General features: G+C 36.4%; 1 protein-coding gene across 1 annotated transcript in view; it reads right to left on the reverse strand.

The window, feature by feature from the left end:
* Positions 1 to 24,981, reverse strand: part of LOC104469979 (cadherin-12-like) — a gene marked incomplete at its 3' end in the record, with an annotated part of 62,701 nt that overhangs the window by 37,063 nt on the left and 657 nt on the right. Inside the window, exons 2-3 of the mRNA XM_010084736.1 lie at positions 16,705 to 16,824; positions 10,733 to 10,900 (exon numbers count right to left, since the gene is read on the reverse strand). Of these exons, the coding sequence (XP_010083038.1) occupies positions 10,733 to 10,900; positions 16,705 to 16,824 (288 nt within the window). The remainder of the gene's footprint in view (positions 1 to 10,732; positions 10,901 to 16,704; positions 16,825 to 24,981) is intronic.

Here is a 24,981-nt window from a genome sequence, read left to right on the forward strand (position 1 = left end):
GCAAGCACTTTTTGGGCACCTCAGTTAAGCCTTTTACAAGGAGTGGAACACTCCTGAAAATCTGACTATGACTGTGAAATCATGAGCCTAAACTACTGTGATTATAATTAGATGATTACATATGGTCTGCTTCACTTCAGGTTGTACTGTAGCCTCTAAATTTTCAGAAAGCAGAGCCACCGTGGTCAGAAGCAGAAAGGCTGTGCTGATTTCTCACTTGGACAGAAGGCCTTGGGGCAAAAGGCAGATGCTGCCAGAAATGATAGTGACGCAGCAAGTGACATTGTTGTCTGTGAGTCACTTTGCAACTGATTCTCAAGGCACTGCAAGGCAACCCCATGTTGTTAAATCCGTAGCACTAGCTGCTCTTCAGTATCAGAGGGTAGGTGGAAATGCATGCTGCTTTTAAACTATCTCAAGGTTACTGTGGATAATTTCATGCATCCAATCTAAATACTCTCTGTGTTTTGAATGAATAATTTCTTCACCGCTCCCCACAGAATGAATGGAATGAATGTCATGATTCCTGCCAAAGGCTGTTGAATGTCTACAAACCGTATTTGTGTACACCTTCTATGCAGAAGGTAGCAGACGTAAAATACAATTACTAATGATAACAATCTACTACGGTGACAATGATGAGTTTAAAAATAACTGACTTATAAATCTTTCTATTAATGACCAATTACCACCTAAACCTTGATAGGGGGAAAATGAATTGGGAAAGTGCAGACTAACAACAGAATTTTATGGCAAGTAGATAATATTTAACTTCTAACCACTATTGTGCTCATTTGTATTTCTCGGACTATTGCTCACTGTGCAATCAGAGCATTACATTTTACATAGGGACAAATTATCTATATTTTTTCATTGGTTATGGAAGAGCACCAATATAGCACAAATAGCTATATTTGTTTTCATGCTCTGATTTGCAGCTGAGGGTTCAGTCTCTCTTAGTTTAGAGCTTTAAAGATGACTTTGTTTCATTCAATCAGTACTCCAAACAGTGCTCTAAGAATAGCCTTTTCTAGTTATGCATTCTTGAGGAAGTTAAAAAACAATATAAGTGTAGCAGACACAAAATTTACCAAACATTTAGTGTTTTGAGAATCTATGGTAACTGAATATTTCTTCCTTCAGTTTATTTCTCAAGTTCTTTTTTAAATATTACCCTTGGGTAATATTGGGTTTTGTGTCATTGTTCAGTCTGAATTAAATGTTTCACTCTTCAGGATGCTTTATGATCAAGATCATGCAACAGTGACAGTTACCAAAAAAAAAAAAAAAAGAACTTGCTAAAGAGCTTCTACTAAGACTACATCTACTTTTGATATTTTTGAGGGCAAATCAGCTCTTACTGAAAGTGCTTGAAGAATTCTGATGTGGAAATGAAAAAGAAAAAAGTAAGAGGAAGTTGGCATAAGTGCAAATACTAATCTGTACAGAAATTGAATTTTATGTTAACTCCTTTATGTTGCACACACAAATAGAAACAGAAGGCTACTTAACTGTCAGTTTCTGTGACCCAAGGTGGCTGCATGGCCTGGATTGCACAGCATAAGCTCAAAAAAGCTACAACTGTACAAAGAAATTTCATGTACTCTGTGGCCTGGAAGCTAGCCAGTATAGAATGGCCTATTTCCATGTTATTAAATTCTTTTATGCCAAAATAGGCCAGCTTCATGGAAAGTGACTGCAGAGAATAGTTCCTGATCGGTACTAATTTCCCCTAATGCCCTAAATTTGTCTGAGAAAGCTTTACTTGGCATTGGTCAAAACTGTGCCCAGTGACTGTGCTAAGGCTAGCTGTACAGCTGCTTCACATCTCCAGGAACTTCCCCTGACACTCTCCATTGTATGCCTTCTTTGAGTCTGTGTAAAAATGTCTACAATCGCACTGATTAAGTGGTGGTGTAGGAAAAAAAAAAGTACAGAAGGTTTTTTGTGACTGGCTGTCACACGTGTAGCTAACTCAGGTGGGTCAAACAGAAACAGCAGGCAAGGGTCACTCAGCTGACAGTGTAGTGGCCAAACCAAGCAAGACGGAGCTGTGAAGAGCTTATCCAGGACAAGGTCCAGCTCTTCATCAGGATGGGGAAGATTCATTATATCATTACAGCAAAATGTGGAGAGACTCAAGGCTGGAAGTGAACAAAGAAAGGATAATTCATTTTATCAGTGTTATTACCGGGAAGAAAAAAACAACAAAACTCTTGGGGAGGAGAAGGAGGAGATGGCCCCACAGTAGTTATAAGATGAAAATGAGATTAAGGATAAATTTGTGTCTGTTTTAGGTGAAGGGTGATGTTCATGTCAAATGTAAAGATAGACAGAGTGAGGAGAATAAAGAAGGCCAGAGGAGTGGGAGATGGAGATCAGAGAGGAGTTACCCTAAGTGCTCCTCTGATTCCTGTGAAGGCACTGTGCAAATACTGGTCTGCTGGTAGTTATTCACATACTGATTTGACTATCGTTTTGCTGGTGTTAAAGCTGTAGTTAAGTGACTCACTGGTATTACAGCCCAAAATTATAATGACCTCTGCATGGCTGCTGGTTTCATGATTGGCTTACAATTGCATGGGCCTGTTTCTGGAGTCTTTGCATTCCTATCTTCCATCCCTCCTTGAAATGGTCGGTCAAAATATATCTTTAACTCAAAAATACAGTTTTACCCAAAACTCACAGGTAAATGTAAATCAGACTTAAGATTATCTGACATTAAAGATTTGAGCTTGTTTCACAAAACCAAACTGATGCTTTTTTCCCTTTATGTCTTACGGCATAGTGGTTAGAAAATTAACAAAGATGGAGAGTAGACCAGGATTCAGCCTTCCCTCCTTTTCTGATTCAAAGCAAGCTCTCATTCCATCTCCCACCTAATCACTGCCTGCAGGCTAGTCTGCAATGAATCTGTCCACCTGTCCTATGTAAGTATCTCCTATTTAGTATAAAATAAGTAATTAATTGCTGGAACTGAATTAGGGCATCTTGTCTGCCAGGCAAATTTGTTAATCAATGACAGACTAGTTTTCATTCTGAGAACCAATGAAGATACAAGTGCTGTATACAAATCACAATAACTTTTAACAGCAGTACCAAGAGAAAGCCATACTTCCCTCTCTAAACTGCAGTGGGTAGAATAACTTCCCAGAAAGTTGGGCAAACTTGTTAAAATACTTAATTAGGCAGATTGGAGCTCTGAACCTTATTCCAAGTAAGTTTTCTAGCAAATTGTCCAAGTAGGAAGAGAATAAATCTTCCTTTTTTTTTTTTTTTTTTTTTTTAAATCAAAACCTCTGCTTTTATTATTTTATTTTTTTTTTTTACATTAGTGAACAGAATAATTTCTTAATCTCACAGTCCTTTACTGTAAATGTCTAATTTACTACTGGGTGGGATCTGTGTTGTATTCGTCTGAAATCTTTAAAAGCAGATATCATTATGTGAGGAACTTCTCTCTCACAGGCCACTCATCCAAAGCAGTGGGTTAAAAGATTTTTCTTTCTATCTTATGCAGACCAGAAAACCTTTTTCTTGCACTCTACATCTCAACGCAATTTTGCAATAAAATCTGAGCAAGACTGGTTCAAAGCAACATGAATGGAATAAGCCACATTTAGTTTACTGAGTGAACAAAAATGACCTGTTTTTATGTAGTAAAATCTATGCTAAACCATGCGTGTGCAATTTCTGTGATATACTAAGCTTCTCAGAATATATAAATAAATAAGAGTTTTCAATCCACAGAGTGTGCATGCATAAGTATGTATAGGTAGACTGTTCCAAGTTTAGCACTTGGTTGTCTTTTCTACAGATTTTAGAAACTTAAAAGTAAACCTATTAAAATATGCTGTGAACCAATAAATAGTAATTGAAAACAGATGATATCTAAAGGGTAACAATATGCAAACTTTATTCCTAATATCACTGTGAAATAGGTAGTAGATCTATATAATAGAACATCCAGATAATAGATCATTCAAGTAGCGTGCAAAAGCTATAACTCAGAGAACACATGCTAGCTCTGTTTTACAAAGGTCTTTTTTACTTCCACTGAAATTCCTGAAATTGCTTCAACGAAAGATATTTTTTTCTGGTTTCTGAATTGTCCATTTTGTTAACTTTTTTATTTAAGATTGTTGTTTCTTCTGTTGTCTCCAATGAAGGATTTAAAACATTTAGTGAAATCCATTGTACTGACCACTCTTCAAATCCAAATCAAAGTAGCTGCAAACTTCTACAGAATGGACAGGCAGATGATGTGCAAGGTCATAGGAATGATCCTTCAGCCTTGCCTTATTTCAAGTGTCATTACCAGAGAGACTAATGGTTGCATTTCTGTTTCCAAGCATGTTAGAATTTCTGGAAATTTGCCATGCTCTTATGAAAACTAACTTGGTGGATTTCACTGGGATACTTCTGGAAAGACCAATAACAGCAAAAAACTGGCCCTTGTGATGTCTCTACAGATGTCTGCACATTTTGAATACGGTTGCCAAACAGCCCTGAGATAGCAGTTTCTGTCCATCAGAGAGCTGCTTGTTTTAAAGCCGCGACATGCGCAAGTAGACAAAATTCAAGTATTGGGTTCAAACCTTAATTCCTTTTTTCTTCTGTTAAAACCAGTTCTCAATCATTCTCCTACAATATTGACTTCTCTTGTGAGTTGGAAATTATATGATAAAACTTATCCTTAGACAAATAGTTATTTTGAATTAAAAAAAGTAATTAAGGGAGTGTCACCTTATAAACGCACACCTTAAAAATAAACCCAACTTACTGCTGACTTCATATGACACTTTTATTTGCTAATATCAGAATAAAAAATGTATAAATTTTAAAAATCAGTTGCATTTCTTCTATATCAGGGCCTTATCCTCTAAAAGTATATTTATGTCATATTAAAATAAAAAGACATTCTATTCTTTTGACCAAAATTATTTGCATGTGTTTTTATTGCTCAGCATATAAGGGTTTATTTCTCTAAATTGCTTTCACAGTCACTCTGTCATCAGCGAACAAAAGAAAGAGACAGGAAAACTGAAGCACAATAACCTTACAAAATATGAATCAACCACTTCACTTAATTGGTTTGATTCCATAAAGTATGATTTATACCAACTAATTATACAGTTTTTGTCATTTAAATGTTGAAGTAAATATAACCCATCCATCCTTTCTTGAAGCTTATTTAAGAGTTGGAAAAAAGGCACAGCCATCCTCGCAGCTAGCTCAGACCGGTCTAACGCTTGATGTGTTAAGGGTTAGCCCATTAGCTTTCAGTAGGGATGTGCTGAACTGCCTTTTTACTTAACCAGCTATTGTGTATGTGAGTAGCTGAGGGAGAAAGGCGATCAGTTCCCTTCTGGACCTGGATACAAGCCTACAGATAAACAGCTTTTATCCACTCTTCTCTGTTCAAAGGCAATATGGTGTTATACCAAATTTTCATTTAATTGCTTGAACATCATTGCTATGACAGGAAAAATACTTTCCCTTCCAGTCTTTGCCTTGTTTTTTCTGGTTTTGTCAAGAATCAAACTTTGATAGGCAACATTAATTTTAATATTTATGAAAAAGTTCTATGTTTCAATGAAACATGCACAGTAATGCAGAAAGTCAGTGAACTAATAAAGAGTCAGGCAAGACATATATAAAACACATTTGGAAGTAAATTTCTACTAATGAAATCATTCAGATTCATTTTTCCTTCTAGTTATAAAGAAAATATCAGTTTTCTGAAGTGTCTCAGTTTTCTGAAATGTGGGCCAATAGATACCTGCAGGTCAAACAACTCTGACAGAAATATATACTGTTTAGAGGTTTCCCCTTTGTTACACTCCTCATTACTGTGAGACATGCAAGGTGGGAGTTCCCCACTGAATATGTTCAAAAGCACAGGTTCTAAATAAAAAATTACATCTGCAGCAGGAGAGTCAGTGTTTTTTCATCACTGGATGCTGATATCCCATCCGAACCTGCCCGTCTCCTTAAAGGACCCTTGAGGAGATGAAGGTGTTCCGTGATACATTTTTTTTGGCAGGCTTGTAATGTATTATTTATCAATGTAGCTTCTTCCAAGTATTAATAATATATGTTCTTCCACTTTTGCTGTAGAAATCTTTTTCTTTTTTTTAACTTAACTAAGTTCAGAAAACATTTAGACTTTATTCGGTGTTAGTTAATATCTTCTTATTTGATAAGGTAACCTACAACATGGCATCTTTGGTATAATCCCTGTGGTCCTGACTACGTTATGCAAAAACATTTACCCTGCAGCAGTTAGTGTTAAAAGGCCTTCAGTCCCTCTTCTCAGTCTGTACTTGGACTTCCTGGCTCTGTTGACCAATAAGGAATAATGTGATATTGGAGGTCTCAGCTTCAGTCTGTACTTGGACTTCTTGGCTCTGTTGACCAACAAGGAATAATGTGATATTGGAGGTCTCAGCTCCCAGCAACAGTGAGAGCTCTTTAGGTCTTGCCAGGCCTGAACTTGGCACCTACCTGGACCTGATTTTAAAGACTTATTTTTCACATAAACTAAAATTCTGCTCAAGTATCCTTTTAGCTGTGGTAGTCAAGCAAATGCCAAACCCAATTTCCTGGAAGGTAGCTACTCTGAATCACTGCAATGTTTTCAAAGAGCAAAACCGAAAAGTACAGTTAATATATTAGAAATGTAATTCATACTCAACTATTTTTCTATTACTTATTTTTGTTTAGCTGTAATTAGCTTTGTGTCTCTGTGAATTTCAGGCATGCTATACATCCTCTCACATAATGCTTAACCAATGGGACTGGCTAAGTAAATCCCCACTGATCAGGATTTTTGCTTTTACTATTTTGATTAAGCAGAAGTCCTTAATTTGCAAGAATATAAATATGTTGTCTGCAACACATCCCCCCAAAAAAAGAACATTTCAGGTAACTCTCTGCCTTGATCAAGCTTGTTTCAATACACTGCAGTCCCCACACTGACATCTTAGCTTGTAAGCCATGCTAAATATTTGTTATTTTCAATATCAACACAAACCTCCACAATTATTCTCTTCTGTTTTGTTGAGTGTCACTGCCATTATTTGGCTCCTGTGACATTTGATATAATAAAAAGAAAAGGTTTTCAAAGTACAGGACGAGCTTGGTCTCTTGTGATTTTCTTTTATTTTTGCTCCTTCATAGCAACAATTGGGCAAAGACGTCATAACTACAGTGCATGCATTAGATAAAACCTTAAGGCTATCTTCTTCAAAGAAGATGATATATTCCATGGTTTCTCTGTGTCATGAAAACTGACTGACATTAAGTGAGACTTGTGTATTTTTTGCAACACCACACTAGAGGAAAGCATACAGTAAAACAGAAAAATACTTTTGCCCCTGACAGCAAAGAAAATAAAATATACAAATGAAAATCAGACTTTGGATAGAGTACCAAGCCCAAGGAACTTGCCAACACACTTAGTTTTTCAATTTCTAGGCAGTTACATTATTTCCTCTTGCACCTGTGGTACCCTTCCAGCACCAAGGGTTCCAGCTGAAAGGAAGGGACAGACTACAGTAGTGGGTGGTTTAACAAGCACAGGGGATGAGGACAGTGGGAATGTTGGTTCAAAGAGACCTTCTGGGATGATTTGCTTATTGACCAGATCTGTAGCATCACACAAGTGTTTTGACAAGAGGGCAGGAAACACAAGGAGGTGCCAGAGGCTGTAGTCCATGTGAGCTCTGACAAAAGAAGATAAGACTAGACGGAGGTCTTAGGGGTGAAATTTAGGCTGGCAAGTGAAAGCTGAAGTTAAGGACATTCATAGTTGGATAGTCTGAAATTGTCTCACTGTAAAATCAGGGAGAGAAAGATGGGAAGACAAAAGCTTAAATGCTTGTCTGAGAAAAAGGTGTAAGTAGAAGGGTTTCACATTATTGGAAAGTAGGGGCACTTGCTAACAAGTGGGTGCCCATAGAGAAGATGCAAAATTTGTTTTGTCCACAGGAAAAACAGGCTTCAGAAAGTTCAAGAACTTTCCTAAGACCATTGTGATTCTAGCTGAAAAGTTCAGGAAAATTTGCAGGGGTTGGAAAGCACACAATTCAAAAAATGCAAAAGTATGCAGTTCACATAAAGGGCACAGTCACCAGAATTCTGCATTCCTCACTGAAGAATGCTACAAAAGGTGACGGTAGAAAATGCAGAAATGGTAGCACACACAGAGTCAAACTAGGGTCCAGCAGAGATGAGAAAGAAAGCCACAAAATAAAGCCAAGGGTTAAAATGGGATCTAGTATGTGTAGTTTTGATGCCTAATGCTAAACAAGAATATCAGCATAATAGGCGTGTTTGAAATCTGTGGGAAAGAAGAACATCAAAGCACTGCAGTACCAAGGATCAAAATACACAGGAAAGGCAAAGTAGACTTTATCAGTGGAGGAATAAGGATGGTTGTTAAAGGAAGCTCTAAGTCAAATAAGACTTAAAGAACAGTATTAACAGTAGCTGGTCAGGAAAAGTTCTTTAGTTCTAAAGTTTACAACAACCGTAATGAGTTTAAATTCAATATCTGTGCAGGAGCAATAACAGCCAAAATTATGCAATGACTGCATGCAGTTAAATAAAAAAAAATCAGAAATAAATAAAACTGATTAATACTGCTATAAAAAATCTGAATGGGATAGCAGAGAGTTAAAGACTGTGGGTGCTGTGGATGCTATCTAAGGATATAATTTCAAAGATCCACCACAAATGCACAGCACCCATTACAAAGCAAGTCAGTAAGAATAATAAAAAAAAAGCTAATAAAAGCAAGAACACATCTTTCAAAAAAATTAAGTTGTGTCTCAAGGAGAGTAATAGAAAGAACCATAATATCTGCTTTATCTACAGAACCACAGTAAAGAAGACAAAAAATTACTATAAACAAATCTCTAGCAAACAAGTTAATAATAATAGTCTTTTAAAGACACATGGAGGCAAAGGGCTGAGAGGAACTGTGTAAAGCCAACCCAAAATTGAGATATAGAAGAAGTGCTCAGAGAAGATAAGATTGCAAATAGAAAATTTAACATATTTTTTTGTTTTCAGCGTAGAATAGCTGGGGAATTTTTCTGTCTTGGAACCCTTCTTTATGGGGGGCTCATGAGAAGGTTAAATTAGCTATGGAAGCAGTTACAGAATGAGCAGACACAACAGTAACACATCATTTGGACTAGCTGTTACATGCCCAAGAGCCTGAAGGATGAAATAAGTGAGCTACTATGATGTGTCATATTTTGTTTCAAACCACATGAAGGTTTGGAGGTGCTAATGTAACACTAATTTTTTTTCCCCAAAGATTTCTAGGGAGTTCAGGGGAGCTAAGGATGGGTATGACTGACATACACAGGGCAAAACTGTAGGAGCAGGATTCATGGACTCAGGGAGAATACCCCATAATGAAAAAAACTCAACACAGCTTTTCTAAATAAAGGTCATATTTTTCAACACTTTCTGAATTCTTTAAAGAGGTCAACACACAGGTAGATAGGTAGGGATGCATTCAAAACAAATGAAGGGAAGCTGTTGTGCAATATACGATTAATCTGTGCACCTCACTAAAACAGGATGCTGTGGACTCTGAAATTTTACATAAGTTTCAAAGCAATGGGGCAACTTGCTGTAAGAAAAATCCACTGAGCGTTATTAAATACAAAGACACCATTCTGGGATAAAAATCGTTAGAAACTGAGGAAACGTTCTGGAGTATTATTTGGCTTGCTCTTACATACACCCTCTAGATGTCAGTGTAAGAGACAGAAGGCAGGGCCAGGTGGATCTTTGTCTTAGCATGGTCATACTTACATGCTTGCAGAAATGCAATATATTTTCATACTGAGGAAAAGAAGAAGAATTTTTATATGAGGGAGAACTGTGAAGTTTCAGATGTGGTTTGGTACCTAAGGAGCATTTATAATACATAAAGTGGGATTACAATTCATGTGCAAGAAAGGAGATACAAAGTAAAAAGATAGCATGATCTTACTGCAAATTCACACAAATTTTCTAATATGAATTTGCCTTATTAACAACTTTTAGCATGTTGATAGTATAGTTATCAAGGCTTATGCTTGATTAGTGTCTGCATTTCAAAGGTACAGAATATACAAAACCAGTAAATTTAAGGAGAGCAGTGACAATCCTGCTAATCATATACAAATTATGAAACTTTTAAAATTAGCATTCTTCTGAAGAACCTCGTTTAAACTAATTGATATGAAATGTTAGAAACTTTCAGTGGATGATCACTAATTCGAAGCTGTGTTTTCAGGGACAGATATAATCTTCTGGGCCAAGACATGTAATAAATCTGTTTCTGATTATCACAACAACAATGCTTAGTATGAGCCAGGTCTGTTTTTGGAACCCGGAAGTCTCAGGTTGCAACCTTTTTGTCATTTTTAGATCATCCAGTTTCCCTTGACAAAATAGTATTTCCCAATTAATTTTTCAAGTGTAAATGAAATGAACTCTCACGCTCAGGCTGGTCCCATGGAATGATGACATATTTCCTCTTAAACATTCAAAACTCACTTTCAAATTGAGCTTTATATTACTTAAAAAAAAACCAGTATATTCAAATTTTTTTCATCATATATACTGTTCTTCTTCCTAGATCTCAATTCCTTATCTAAAGGATTTTTCACATTGATATTTTCAGTCATGCTTATTTGAAAATTAGTGCATCTGGAATACAACATACTCTTAGGAAATCTGGGTGGGTTGTCATTGACATCCGTGAGAGTAATGTTTACAGTGGTAGTACCAGCTAGTCCTCCCAGCTGTCCTCCCATGTCCTTGGCTTGGATTAGAACTTGATATTGTTCTTTCACTTCTCTGTCCATATTTGGCAAAGCTGTTCTTATTACACCTATGGGAAAATATGGGAAAGAGAAAGAACAAGTAAACAAATGGCTGTGATTGTCTACTACTACATTTTAATACCAGGTCTCTTGGACCAGGAATGGCACTCTTTCTAAAAGGTTGATAAGAGAGGAGTTCACAGAGAAACATGCAAATCACTCAACCTTTCGAAAAGTGTGCTTGTCAGCTATTCAACCATTCAAAATGACTGCTGTGTCTTTTCAACCAGGACATGAAGGGCTGAAAGAGAATGGTACATTTTCACTAGGGATGCAAATGGCATGAGAATAGGTTTACCACATCAGGACCGAAGAACACTGCATTGTGCAGAGAAGGGCAGTGTAGGAAGAGGTGGCAATGCATTTTAGAGACTGCATCTTCAGTTGTTTCCAACCAGTCGCTTGCCATCACAGTTAAGCTACTGTAGGCCAAGACAATATTCCTCCTGTACAGAAGGAGGTCTTTATTAGAAGACTCTCCTTTGCTTGAGAAAGTTTTCTTGATACAGTGAAAACTTTAAGAATTTCCTTAAAGAAATGTAATTGAAATATTGTGGTAAGACATTACCCAAATGACTCTTCAGTGATTTTGGAAAGCTGATGTCTAAATAGGTATGCCATAATCTCCCTTCTGATATGTTAAGGATGTATATGACAGAAAGAAGGCTTGTAGAGAGAGAGGCACTACTGATCATAGGATTAGCTGATGAGGCTGCAAAAAGCTATAAGGTTTCGGGCACTCAAGCCTTTCTCTTGAAACTAAATGTATAGGAGAAAATGCATTTCAAAATTTTACCAGCGCATATTACGTTGCAAAATACTATATATTCAAGCAAGAGTTTTCAGAAAATGGTTAGGTGCAGACTGATGAAGATAGAATGCACAACTGAAAAATAAACAAACTGGAAGCATGCTTCTCTTCTAAGTTATTATTGTTTTACAAAATATTATCTTCTAATATTAAATCACTTGGGTTTAAAAGTGGTCTTTTCCCCTTGATGTTATAATGGGTCTGGAACGATAAGAAACAAACTTTAAGGCTTATTATTATCTTTATAGCAACTAACTGCTGCTGTGTTAACAAGTAAGAATAAGACCATTAGTTTATAGTACTTGTTCAGAGTCTAGAAACAACTTTGACCTAAATCTGCTATTTCTGGAACCTATTAAAAATTCCCATAGAATTAAATTGTATAACAATTTCCTTTCTCTCCACTTGTAACACTGATGATGATAATGACAACATTAATAATACCTACTATTTTCTGCCTCAGCATGTTATATACTATACTGCGTAGATCTGGAATATGACTAGCAAATGCTTAAGAAAATTTAGATACTTCAACACTATCCTTTTGAGCTTTTGGAAACAACCAGTATTGTACAAAGTTTTGTTTGTTCCAGACGGAAATCTTGAATTGGAAAACTGTAAAAATTTGTTCATATTCATGTGATATTCACGAAAAAATCTTTTTGTAAATAGGATGAACATTACTAGGTTTCCTCTTGAATATCTTAATCCATATTTTTGCATTGTGGAGACCAAACATTTCGTAGTATTTCACAACATCCTTGCTCAGAACATCACTCCACAGAGGAAGGAGCTATGAGAATTAAATACTTCCCTTGTTATGCTAGCAAAACAAAATAACAGTAAGAAGAAAAAACTGAAATTAAGTAGATAGCAGGTTGTGAGCTGGAGATGCTGTTCATCTGATTGTTATACCTGAGTGGCTTTCTCAGTTAGAAATATTTCCTATGGTCTTCAGAAAATGAAGAATGGGATATCTTTCTAGTAGTAAAGTTCCCAGTCACCCACTGTTTACTCCCATCTGGAAGGATAAGGGCGTTCTATACATTTTTCTATAAAAAGTATTTGTCTCCAGAAAAACAAATGAATGAGAATAATTTTCATGCCTAGCAGTTCATAGACAATTTTCTCTTTTCTATCTACTCTATTTCAAAAGCATAGAATAAAAACCTGAAAAACACTATTTCTACTAAAATTTCCAGTTCATATAGACAGAACAAAGGCGATTTATCTAACTAGCAAAATAGAAAAATACAATGGAAATAAAAATCCATGAGAAAGAAAGGACTACAAATTTTGGTATTCTAGCTTCAGCTCCACAAAGAATATTCAAACTTTAAATCAAAGGTGTATTTTAATGTAAAGGCCTTATGTGCATGTAACAGTGTTCTGTTTTTAAATCCTTGTACCTTAAGATTTTATAATAAAGATTGTTCAGCTCCAGAACTGAGTAACTTTGCTTTTTTTTTTCCTTTGCAAATGTCATCAATATCACATGTGCAGAAAAGTATGGTCTCAGTGAGACTGCTAAAATTTGAGAACAGTATGTATGGGACCTGGGCCAGAAGATATACTCTGCAAAGTTATTGAGACATAGTTCAACAGGAGATGATCCACTTATGTGGAAGAGAAAATACAGGTTCTGTGAAAAAATTGAATAAATATTAACATCAATAATCCTGCTGACACCAATTTGGATTTTGAGAATATAACTGAGGTCATAATATGGACTAGAATACTGAGTATAAGAAAAAATTTGAGACATCTAGCCATAAATAAGAATATTGATCTCATAAACAAATCAGAAAATTGTGTAGAAAGAAGTTTGTCAAAAGGACATTTCAGTAACAGAACAGGATGTACAGATGAAAGATAACAGAGGTTATCTGTCTGAAGAAAAGCTCCCTATGTTAAAGAAAACTCACATTAAAATCAGACAGCAATTCCATAGCATCAAAAAGGAACCCCCTTGTATAAGATTTGAGGCCTTAAAATGTGCTAGTCCAAAAGCTGCTCTCCAGCAGGGACTGAAATGTGTTTAACCTTCCTGCAATAAAAGCTAACTCTCCCACTTCCATATAGTTTGCTTACCTCCAGCAAAGCACTGCAAAAAATTAAGAGGTCACTAAAGAAGAGGAATAAAGCGGCAGCTGTGACATTCAGACCCATAAAGTTTAAAAACCATTTAAGTGTACTAGATTCACATCAGCGTATATATTTATCAACTATCAGGAATTATTTGAGAAAGAAATATGTGTAAAGTCATGTGAATGCCAAACACAATCTTTATTTCACATATAAAGTTATTGTCAGTGGTTTCACCATTACTGCTTTGCGATGAGATCTTGAGGTAGTAATAGAAATTTCCACAAACGTATCAGCTTTTGTGTGGTAGAAGCTAAAAATAAACAGAATGTTTGGAACTGTTTGGAAAGGAATAAAGAACAAAAATGTTACGATTAACCATTTCATAAATCCATATGAGCTGACTTCTTGAATACTGTGTGTGCTTTCTCATCCCGAGAAGAAGAAGGATGATCAGTGTTACTGAATGGCTTCTCTTTAAAGAAGTCTTCAATCTAAAAAAGAGGCAAGTAGGGGAGAACATGGGTCTATAAGGTCATGGGGAACTAATAAATAAGATTTAACTGTCCACTATCTCATACAATGCAAGTGTGAGGTATAAAATAAGTTAAGAGGTGTCATTTCAAACAAGCAGGAGGAGCTGGTTCTTCACCCAAAAAAACCTTTTGCTGTGGAATTTCTAGTCAATGGGCGTGCAGTTACTGTGTTGCTGGACAAGTCAACTCTGCTGGGAAGTGGACAAGTTATGGAGGAGAAATTCTTTCAGAGTTTTATTTATACGGACTCCGCTAATCACCCAGGAACTTCTTAAGGAAAAGTTGTTGAAGACTAGAAGAGTATTCAGGGGGTGCATCAATAAACAATGTTTCGTTTTATCCTTTGCTAGACCTGAGTAGGCCATCACTTTTGGAAACATGATACAGGGCAGCATGGACTTTTGGTCTGACCTAGTACAGATGTTCTTAAGTTTTTTAGATAATTGCAAGGGAATGTCTCAGAATTGTCACCAGAATGCAAGAAATGGCAAAAAAAACGCCAACAACAGAAACCCAGAAAATGCTTACCCATCTGCCAGCAGTTCTGAGTTTGTCTGTCATTTTGTACTCAAATGGCTTTCTTCCCTTTTCCTGTCAAAAACACTCTAGGCAGCTGTCTGGCAGTAAAACTCTGCAATGAAAAACTACTGTATCATCTCCTCAGTTATAGCATAAAGAATTGGAAATGCCAGAAGATCTGTAGTGCTGCCCAAGCCTTCTGGATTTTAGAGCAAATCATTAAGCAGCATCCTGTGCATTATTACTCACATACTGTTTGTCTCTACAGTCATTGTTAGACCCACAGGTAACTCTCATATCGTGACTATTCTAATGTAAGACACATTACAGCACATTATTGTTGCTCATAGGGGCGTGAATCTCTATGCTGTTTTCCTAGTACAGGATTTTAAGCTATGCTGGGCTTGCTGTTTCATGAATCTTCCTTTACAGCTGTGTCCATTCTTTTACCACCAAGGTCCACCTGAGTAACTCATTAAAGATATTAATAGACAAATGTGGAAACACTAGGTTTGTATGATGTTTCAGGGCTAGTAGGGTGCAGGCCATGATGGTCTACTTCCATGGTCCACTCACTACTCACTACTGAGTAATAGATGATAGATGAGAGCATACAATACAACATTTCAAAGTGCCACAGGAAAAAAAGTTCTTTTTCAAGTACTAATAACTTTTTTTTTTTTTTTTTTTTTTAAAAAAGTACTGGAACTCCAGTTGTGGCTTCAGTTAAGGTTTTTATTGACATTGAATCCCTCCCTATTCTTTATAAGACTGAAATTAAAAAAAAGTATAAAGGTAAACACTTTTTCCCCCCCTAGACACTTGAGGAAGTCCCACTTCAGTTTGAAAAGTAAAGTTTGCTCACTGCAAATTACAGTATGATCCCCTCCTAAATATAGCATGTGACAAAGGAATGCACCCATTGGAGATGGTGCACTAACAGCCTTATGAGGATCTCACTGCCAAACTATTGATTGATCAGGGATAAAGGCTCTCTAACACACAGTCTGACATTCAAGTACAGCTTCACTGGATGAAGAAACTATTTTCTGAAAGGGGCATATGGACAACTATCCCTGTAACACATTCAGGATGACACAACGCATGGCATTCACCACGTAGGTTATTGGCTCCTTAACTGAATTACTACATACAGAAATAAGAATGACATTCAGAATTATAGGACAAGATACCTAAGTAACTTGTTTTCTAGCCTCCCAAATACTTCAGCCTTTTTAAATGTATTATCCTTTTCTGCTCACACATCCAGTAACCTCAGACAAACATATTACACCCCAGGAAAAGGGGAGGGCAGGAGATGATTAGTTGGTTCCACATCCACAGGATGTTCCTCCATCTGGGACGGGGGACGGTGAGCAAGCAGCTACGTGGTGTTTACTGCTAGCCAGGGTCAAATCACAACAGTCTCAAATTAACTCTATATAGCAAAACAATCACTGTTAGAAAATTTCTAACTGTAAGTGCAGCAAGTAAAAATCCTGGGGAAAAAAGAATGTAGACCCAAGATACAAAACTGAATCATCAGTGAAAAAAATAAATAGAATACATGTAGCAGATAAAGCTTTAGCTATAAAAACATGGTAAAGCATAAAAAAAAAAATGTTCAGTATGTACATATTTTAGATATTCCAGGACTAGTTGGAGGAGCATATTTCTTTTCTTTGTACAACAGATTGTAATTCATTCAAAAACTAGTCAATACTCAAAACTGAATCATGTACAAAGTTACTCTACTGGCTTTTGGCCATAACAGCCCGGTCCATATTTATTCATTGACACTGCCCCTCATGAATCAAAATCAAAAGTTTAAATCTTCCACTGTTGCTGATAAATTATTCACCTGTCTTTGGATCAATGGAGAAATATGGTTGCCCCTGAAGAATGCTGTAAACCACTCTAGCGCTGTTTCCATAAGTGGGATCATCAGCATCTGTTGCCTTTACTTGAAGCACATATGCACCTGCAAAGAAACACAGGTAATCACATTTTCAGTATGGAGCAGTGACCAAGGATCTTTCAGACATATTAGTAGGATGGTCAGAGGGCTGGAGCACCTCCCCTGTGAGGACAGGCTGAGAGAGTTGGGATTGTTCATCCCCTATTGCATAATTTGTTTCCTAAGCCCTAGCAACAGCAGCTTATAACCAATCAATATCCTTTTTACAGAGCAGTGACCGTCTCCCCTTCTTTCCAAAATCACTATGACTAGTAAGTGGCTCCTGCTATACCACCAGCAGCAGCTTCCTCCAAGACAGAAATTATTTACCAAAGCAAAGATTTGCTGAAAGTGTGAGCCAAAATGAGTGCATTCATGGTGATAGTTGGAGTGGAGTTCTATTATTAGACTTCTACCATGCAGGCACCTACACTCATGCCAGGTACCTGCAGCTCGCTTTGCAGCCAAGGGATGGGCACAGGGAGCCTCGTAGCATGGGACTGCATGTACCAGTGATGCAGGGGTAGGCATGTGAAACACCACAGCTGAATCCATATCTGTGTCTAAGTTCTCAGAGAAAAATGTGACTTGCAAGGTGAAGGAAGCAGACAGAGGCTATCAGTGTGTCTGAAAATTTTGCCATTGACATAGGTGCCTGATGATCCCCACACAGACTAACTCTTAGTTGTCTAAAAATATTAGTTTATGTATTCTTAGGAACATGCTACAGGTAATTCAACCTTATTACACAAAAGAAATAAGAAATGGTGATTTATAAACTAAGTTTTACTAAGGGAGGCATTCAAAGTCCTATTTTAGCCTGATAAATAGAAGGCACTGAATATGAAAAATAATCCATTTCACAGTGATAGCCGTTTCAAGTGTATTAATTCATCCATCAGATCTTTTACAATACACAGATAATATGTAAAGCTTATATTTTTATGAGAGGTCAGGCATGTTTTTTAACGTGCCTCCAGTTATTTACTAAGTTAAATACCTGCCTCATGTTCTAAACAGGTTTTCTGAAATTGGTTTCTCATCCCTTCAGTATTATCAAGCATTGCCCATTGTATCTAACAAGCTTTATATTTTATTCCAAAGCATAAAACCAATCTACTTTTAAAAGCAGACTCTAATTATTTTTTTCCAGGCAAAATGCAGGGCACTGCAGCTGTAAATCTTTAATGCACAAAGGTAGTCATGGAGGATCACATTTACTATAGCTCATGACATTCTAATTAAAATATGTATTTACATTACTACATGGAGTAATCAAATGAACAAAAAAAATACAATATTTTTTGTTGTTTGGAAATACCCTATGTGACAGTCAGCATTTAAAAAGACTTATATTTAAAATTTTTGATGTGCAATCAACACATATTTGATGTAAGACATTATAAAATGCAGAAGAATGGAATTATGTGCTTAAGTAGTTATTTATGTTTTAGAAATAAAAGAAAAATAATGTTAAACCATTCATATAGCTCAAGGAAATGGTATGGAATTTTAATGAAGATTATATTTTCTTTCAAGTAATATAGACAATATTCAAGACAAAGATATTTAAATAGTTGTTTTAATCATAGCAAACATACTGGCCTGAATTTTTCTCTGGCTAAAGTCCAAAGGCAATCCAGCAATAATTACAAAAGAATGGGGCCCAAGATCTTTTAACTCGTTGGCCAAACTGACTATAATAGCACCAAAAACGCCTCATAGTTTCTATCAGAATGACTGGAGAGAACGACAGAAAGCCTAAGTTAATCCTGTAATGAGAAAGTTTATTAAATAGACAAGAATGTTTATGAAATTACTTCTAGAACTCTTAAAATGTTTTTCTTACAATCTTTCATTAGTAAAAATGCTACTTTGTTAAAATCAAAAGAATTTCTGAAAGAAGAGTATTCATTAAATCTCTTCCCATCCAAAAAGTACTAGAAATTTCAACATTTTCTGGTGCACCCAGTTTGATATTTTCAACATGCTTATGAATGACCAGTCAAAATTTATTAAAAAAAATTACTCAAAAATTCAGACAACCCCCATTTTCAAAATAGAATATTTAATTTATTGATTTTTTCCTGATTTTTTTTCTGATAAAATACTAAAATATCGACCTTTTGTACTCTTTCAGCCTGGAAAGAAGTTTTGCCATGACTGAAGCGTAGGTGGGGTATCTTGCTGCCTGTGGAGCTGTTGTTGGCTTCCAAAAAAACCAAACAGGAAACCTTAATTTCTTATATTTAGTTCACTGAACTGAAGGGCTTGACCAAGAATTCACAAAACTCAACTGGGACTAGATAAATTGGTTATTTCACTGTAGAGGAAAATAAGAGGATTCAAGTCTAGGAGAATACGATAACAGACTTATTTAGACACGAATCCTGCAAAAATAATGCATAGTCAATAGAATTGCAAAGACGAACGAAAAAGGAGGTTGCAATATGTCAAGTCTTTTCTCATTAAGATCAGCTTTCACTAGGTCTGCAAATCCCATTAAGCTTGGTAATAAATGCCAACATTCAGTTAAGTAGTGGCAATGCATTATTTTCCACAGAAAGTGAGGGGGATCTGCTTTGAGGTTTTGAAGAGGAACAGCAAGCTAGATAGGAGCAGTAAGGTTTGGGGGTAGTAGAGAAGGGAAGGGAAACTACAAATGAGAGCAGGACTTCAGCATGTTGTAAGTGTTCCACAGGCTCTGGCTGGAGCCTCTCCCCACTCCACATAGATCAGAGGTTCAGTCAGAGCAGGTCGCTCAGGCCCTTGTCCAGACAAATTTTGAGGATCTCCACTGCCAGAGATCCCACAACCTTTTTGGATGCTCCTATGGGATCCTGCCAAGCAGATTACTGAACAAGCTCAAGTCTCCTCTTTTGAAGTCCAGGACTGTGATTTTACCATTTGTCACGTTCACTTTTTTCCCTGTCTTTTGTTAGTAGGAAATGAATAAAAGACATAATATGTGAACTTGAATGAAATTTACTTTTTGTAATGGACTATCAGGGTAGCTTTACTCATGGTGAGTAAAGATTGAATACCAAATCTTCTGCCATAAGCTTTCTTTTTATTTTTTTTTTTTCCCAGCATGGTTTTCTCATAGAGTTAGAAGAGCTGTCATCACCTTGCTGTACAACCTCTCCACACCACATGTATGATTTTGTGGTTTTTCCACTGTGCTGGGAGATGTTGGTATCTAGTACTTTTGAAACAAGTTAGATGATTGTGCAAATATTTTTTATATGTGCAGGACAAAGGAGGGGTATACCCGCTGGCACAGAAACTCACTACTTTGCACAATATTCTTCCCAAACCATTCCCCGAATAGCACCTGGGCAACTTGAACAATGTTCATCCTCTTTTCAGAATTCAAGTAAAAACCTAATCAACATCTACCTTTCTTGTGGTTTTTTTTTTTTTTTAAGGGTAAAAAAAAAAAAAAAAGAAAAGTTAATTTATGACTCACTGCAGCACTACATTGCAATTCAGATCAGGAGTTCCCCTGTCTCAATAAATATTCTTCTGACCTGCCACTGGCAGTTTTAGCAAAGCTCCAGTACTGGGAGAACATGTGCATCTGTAAAGAGAGATGCTGACACTGCCCTTTTGGGGATTATTTTTTATAGAAGAAATTACCAATAATATCTTTTGAAGATATACTCCTGAAGCTGACTGCCACTAAAGTAATGTGAGGAAGGCATATTTTACTTGGAAAAGCCAGTTTCCAGTTTATGTATTCACAGCTGTGCAGCCCTGATAATAACACAAGCTTGCTGGCCCCATCAATATCTTGAATATTAGACAACATCAGGGAAGGACACTTTTCTCCTGTTTTGCATTCCAGACATCACGCTGAACATATATATGTTTTCTCTCAGCTGTCAGAAGCAGCCATGTCCACAGAAGCATTCCCTCTTGCAATTGATGACGAATGGCAGCTTTTTGCTGTGCTGGTAGCTAAAAGCAGCTGTTGCAAGTCTCAACATTTAGTGCATAATCATACCTATTTCTAGTATCTCCAGAACAACATTTGGGTTACAGTGGTGACAATCCAGGGAGTGTGTAAGCTGGCTTTGTTAAGCTGAACCACATACACACTGATTTCATCTGGAAAACAGTGCTTTAAGAGTTCAGGGTTTTTTCCTGGTAAACTGGAAGACATGACATTGTGAAGTAGAAAGACATCTTTTTTCTTCTTCTTTATTCCATAAGTGTAGAACTAAGATTTTAGAAAGAGTCAGCACATTTTATTGCCCACAATGTTTTTGTCTCTTAAAGTCTTTCTTGCTAATTAATTAACAGATGCATTTCTCCTGGCCATCCCTGTCTCCCTCATGGATGATGAGGGTAAAGAGGGGAAACCAACAGCTGTGGGTTTTTTAGATAATTATTTAGCTTGGAAATCAGCAAAACAATTATTTTCTTTTCCTTTTTTTTTTTTTTTTTTTTCTCCTACCCTCATCTGTTGGGGTCAGCCAAAGTTAAGCCACTAAGGGCACACAATCTGGCTAAGCTAATAATGACTCTGTTAGCAGTGAATATTCATTTAATTTATTTATTTTTATTAATTTAGGCTATTTATTTATTTATCAAGACATCCAGCTGCTTACACAGTCCCAAGGCTGTGATAATGTTTACAGAGGTTGCACTTCTGAAGAAAACAAGGCGCTTGAAATAGCAGCTAATGGTCTATACCCAAAATGCACATAAAGGAGTAGCCTAGTAAAGTAACTGCTGGAAATAATGTACAAGGAGCTGCACAAGAACCAATTAGCAAATACTAAGCTTAATATCCATCCATTTGAGAAATACATCTCCTGAGAGTGGCTTTTCCTTTCACTTTTCAAGTCTGTGGATTGTTTTTCTCTTACCAGTGTGACAGAAGAGCCTCTCATATATATGAAATAGAAAAAAATGGCTTTGACTTTTGCTTTTATCATCTTTATAACTTGATAACTTTTTAGCCTATGACTCAACAGGGACTTAATTTTGCCAGCATACCCATTGTGGTTAGGATGTGAGAGATAAAAATAAGCAGTATGCCCTCTAACAATGATAGCTATGCTGGCAAAACCCCCACTGTAGATGTCTCTCTGCTGATAAAAGCATACTTTCATTGGTTTAGTTTACATTTTGCAGGGAGATAGTGTATGCTCTATTAGAAGAAAGAACCTTTCTGATATCAAATGCCATGTCTGAACTAGAAGACTTTGCCAAAAACACTGTATGAAATTAGATATGCCCTGGGAAGTAAATATTTTCTTCAATGGAATTGTGAAATAATAGATGTTCGCCATAACTGATGCACTGAAATCTTAAGGGTTTGAGGACAAAAGAGTCAACCCCCGAATAACAGCACATAGCTTCCTACATCAACATCCACCTACATTAACCTTCAGAGGTGGTTTCTGCCTTACCAAGCATGTCACTGTTTCAAGATACTGCAGGCAGAGTTTTTCTCAGCATCAGGAAAGGCAGTGACTGAAGCAGAAGACTGGAACAAGGAGATCTTGTCCTGCTCTTATTAACCAGACTGTTGGTCAACAAAGTCTTTCACTATTTCTTAGATTCTCCATGATTAAAAGTAAACACAAAGCTTCACACTTAACAGTGGTTGATGCTGTTCTGAGACAGTTCAACGTGCGACGATTTTTGGTGCTCTGTAGTGTGGTGATAAAGAAAGGTCTTCTATTATATCACTGGTCATGATATAATAGTAGAAATAATTTAAAAATTTAGCATTGGTCAGAACACTGGACTATCCCAATCTAAGACACATAAAGCAGTATATCTCATTCTTCAAATTATTTAAAGTCATATCTTTGAAGGAATTATGGACTACAGTCAAGAAGTCAAACAACAATCTTAAGAGCTGACAATTACAAAATATTGCTTACTTGGGATGACACTTTATGGTATTTTAGAAGGCATTTTTTAATTTATGGCTGTGCAAATATCTGGTTTTCTTTTTGTCTTGTTAAAACCTGAAAGACAAAGCTTGAATTTTGGAACAAACAAAAAAATCTTGAGCAAAAGCATGATTTTATGTTAATTTTATCCATTCCAATACATGTAAAACATTTCAGTTTTGAGCATGGTAAACAGGCAAGAGCAAGAAAGCTTTTGTTTCCAGGTTGGCAAGAGGAATGGAACAGACATATGCTGTGAGAGTTCTCAATGCAGCTGCCTTTTTTGGCCTAAGGAAGTTCAAATTTGTACTGCCCACATTTCTGGGAAATTCTGTATGTGTGACTGCTTATGAACTTTCACATTTCATTTATTTAATTATTCACAAGACCTTTTTTCTAAGATAGATTCCTGACTCTCATGCAATTTTTTCCTTCTCAGTTTCTTCTATACAAGCACTGCTGATCAATGAAAATCTAAGTGTTTTCAGCAACATGAAACAATATTAACAAGTGAACCTGAAAGACATCCATTTACCTACAACTGTTGGAATAAGACCAGTGCTAGCAGCGAAACGGAAACAAGTTGGGTCTTTGACATAAATTGGACTGTTGCGTTAAAACCTTTCTAGAACATTTTTGTGTGTATAATCAGCTAACCGCCAAACAGTTTCATAATACCCGCAACTGAGCTTTTGAGTGAATGAACTCTTCACTAACACAGAAAAAAAAAGCCTTTAGTAACACTCTTGTCCTTTGTGACTCAGTTTTAATCTCTTAAGAGAGATTCAAGGCAGTGCTGTGATTCCAGCATAAACCACTACTGTGGAAAGTAAGAAACGTGATGGAGGATATGGGGTGAGGGGACGGGATGTTGAAGTACTGGATGAAACGTCCTCCTCCTCCTCTGTTTAGAGAAGACTACTACTCTAAGATTACTCTATTTTAAAATTGGTACCATTTTCATCAGTGTGTCCTAATTGTGGATGCTGAAGTTTTACGATTTAACTTCAGGCACTTGTGATTTCAATCTCATCACTCTAAAAGTTAATGTACCTGCTCACCCCAAAATGCAGACAGTGTTCATCTATCAACTAAATTTTCATTCATCCTGTACCTAAAAATTAATGCCTGAATCCTCATGAGATAGCCTGTGTTACTGACTGAGTGGATTGTGGCTGCAAAACTTCAAACTGGAATTGTGCCCGATCTGGTTGACGAGTCCTGGTGTCATTCTAGGTGATACTGAAGGCTGTATTCACATATGTGCCAGTTTTCCCTGTGTGTCAAGGGTAAATAAAAAGCCCAGACCTCCACTCTTAAAACTCCTTCTTTTAGCCTTGACCGGTAAACAAAACTTTCTCATAAACTAGTGTAGAAGAGTGTATCTTCTGGCAAAATGTAATTATACTCCTTATCTTTTTCCCAGTTAAGAATATTTCAGTTCATGTTATTCTGCACTTCCCATTGTAAAGCCTTGTTTGGGAAAGATAAGATCCTGTTCATCCTAAAATTAGCAACAAAGCTCTCATTACTTTGGACAGTGAAGGACCATACATTTAGATATCCCTGTTTCTTTGAAATTTGAAATCCATCTAGCTCTATCACTCTAGACAAAACCAGATGTTTCCTGTCATGTTGATACTTATCCAGAGAAATGGGATTAAAATAAAAATTTTCAGAATTCATTTTGTGAGCTATTGACTGATTTTGAGCAGCCTTTCTCTTGGAAATATTGACTCAAAACATCGCTTGCATGATTCTGCAACCATTCTTTTCTTCACATCATTAACAATGTAGACAATACATTCTGTATCCAAAATACATGATGGAACTCTTTGGGAATTCAAAATGTAAAACCTCCTGTCACCTCACAGAGATACCTCTGATTATCAATGTATACAAGAAATCCAACTTCAAAATAATTTATTCCTTTTGCAAAGTAGCATGCCTTTGAGAAGTAACATTAAACAAATTTTTAAAAAAATATCTTTAAATTCAGAAGCATATAAGAAGATTTTATGTGTGTTTTCTTTTTTACAGAAATAATTTCTCTGACTTACTAGATCAGCTTGTAGATTTTTAGCACTTCAAAAAACATGGCAGTCAGGGTTTGTTTACTAAATGCACTTGAAACTGACTCATACCACAGTTAAAAAGTTTTAGAAATGTACCCCAACCTGCAGGAATATCACAGATGCTAGAGGAGACAAAAAAAAAAAATCCCAAACCTTTAATAATTTTGTATTTATGTCCTAAATCTAAATTTTTT

The sequence above is a fragment of the Pterocles gutturalis genome, unplaced genomic scaffold (genome assembly GCF_000699245.1).
Source record: "Pterocles gutturalis isolate BGI_N339 unplaced genomic scaffold, ASM69924v1 scaffold10095, whole genome shotgun sequence".
NCBI classification, from domain to species: domain Eukaryota; kingdom Metazoa; phylum Chordata; class Aves; order Pterocliformes; family Pteroclidae; genus Pterocles; species Pterocles gutturalis.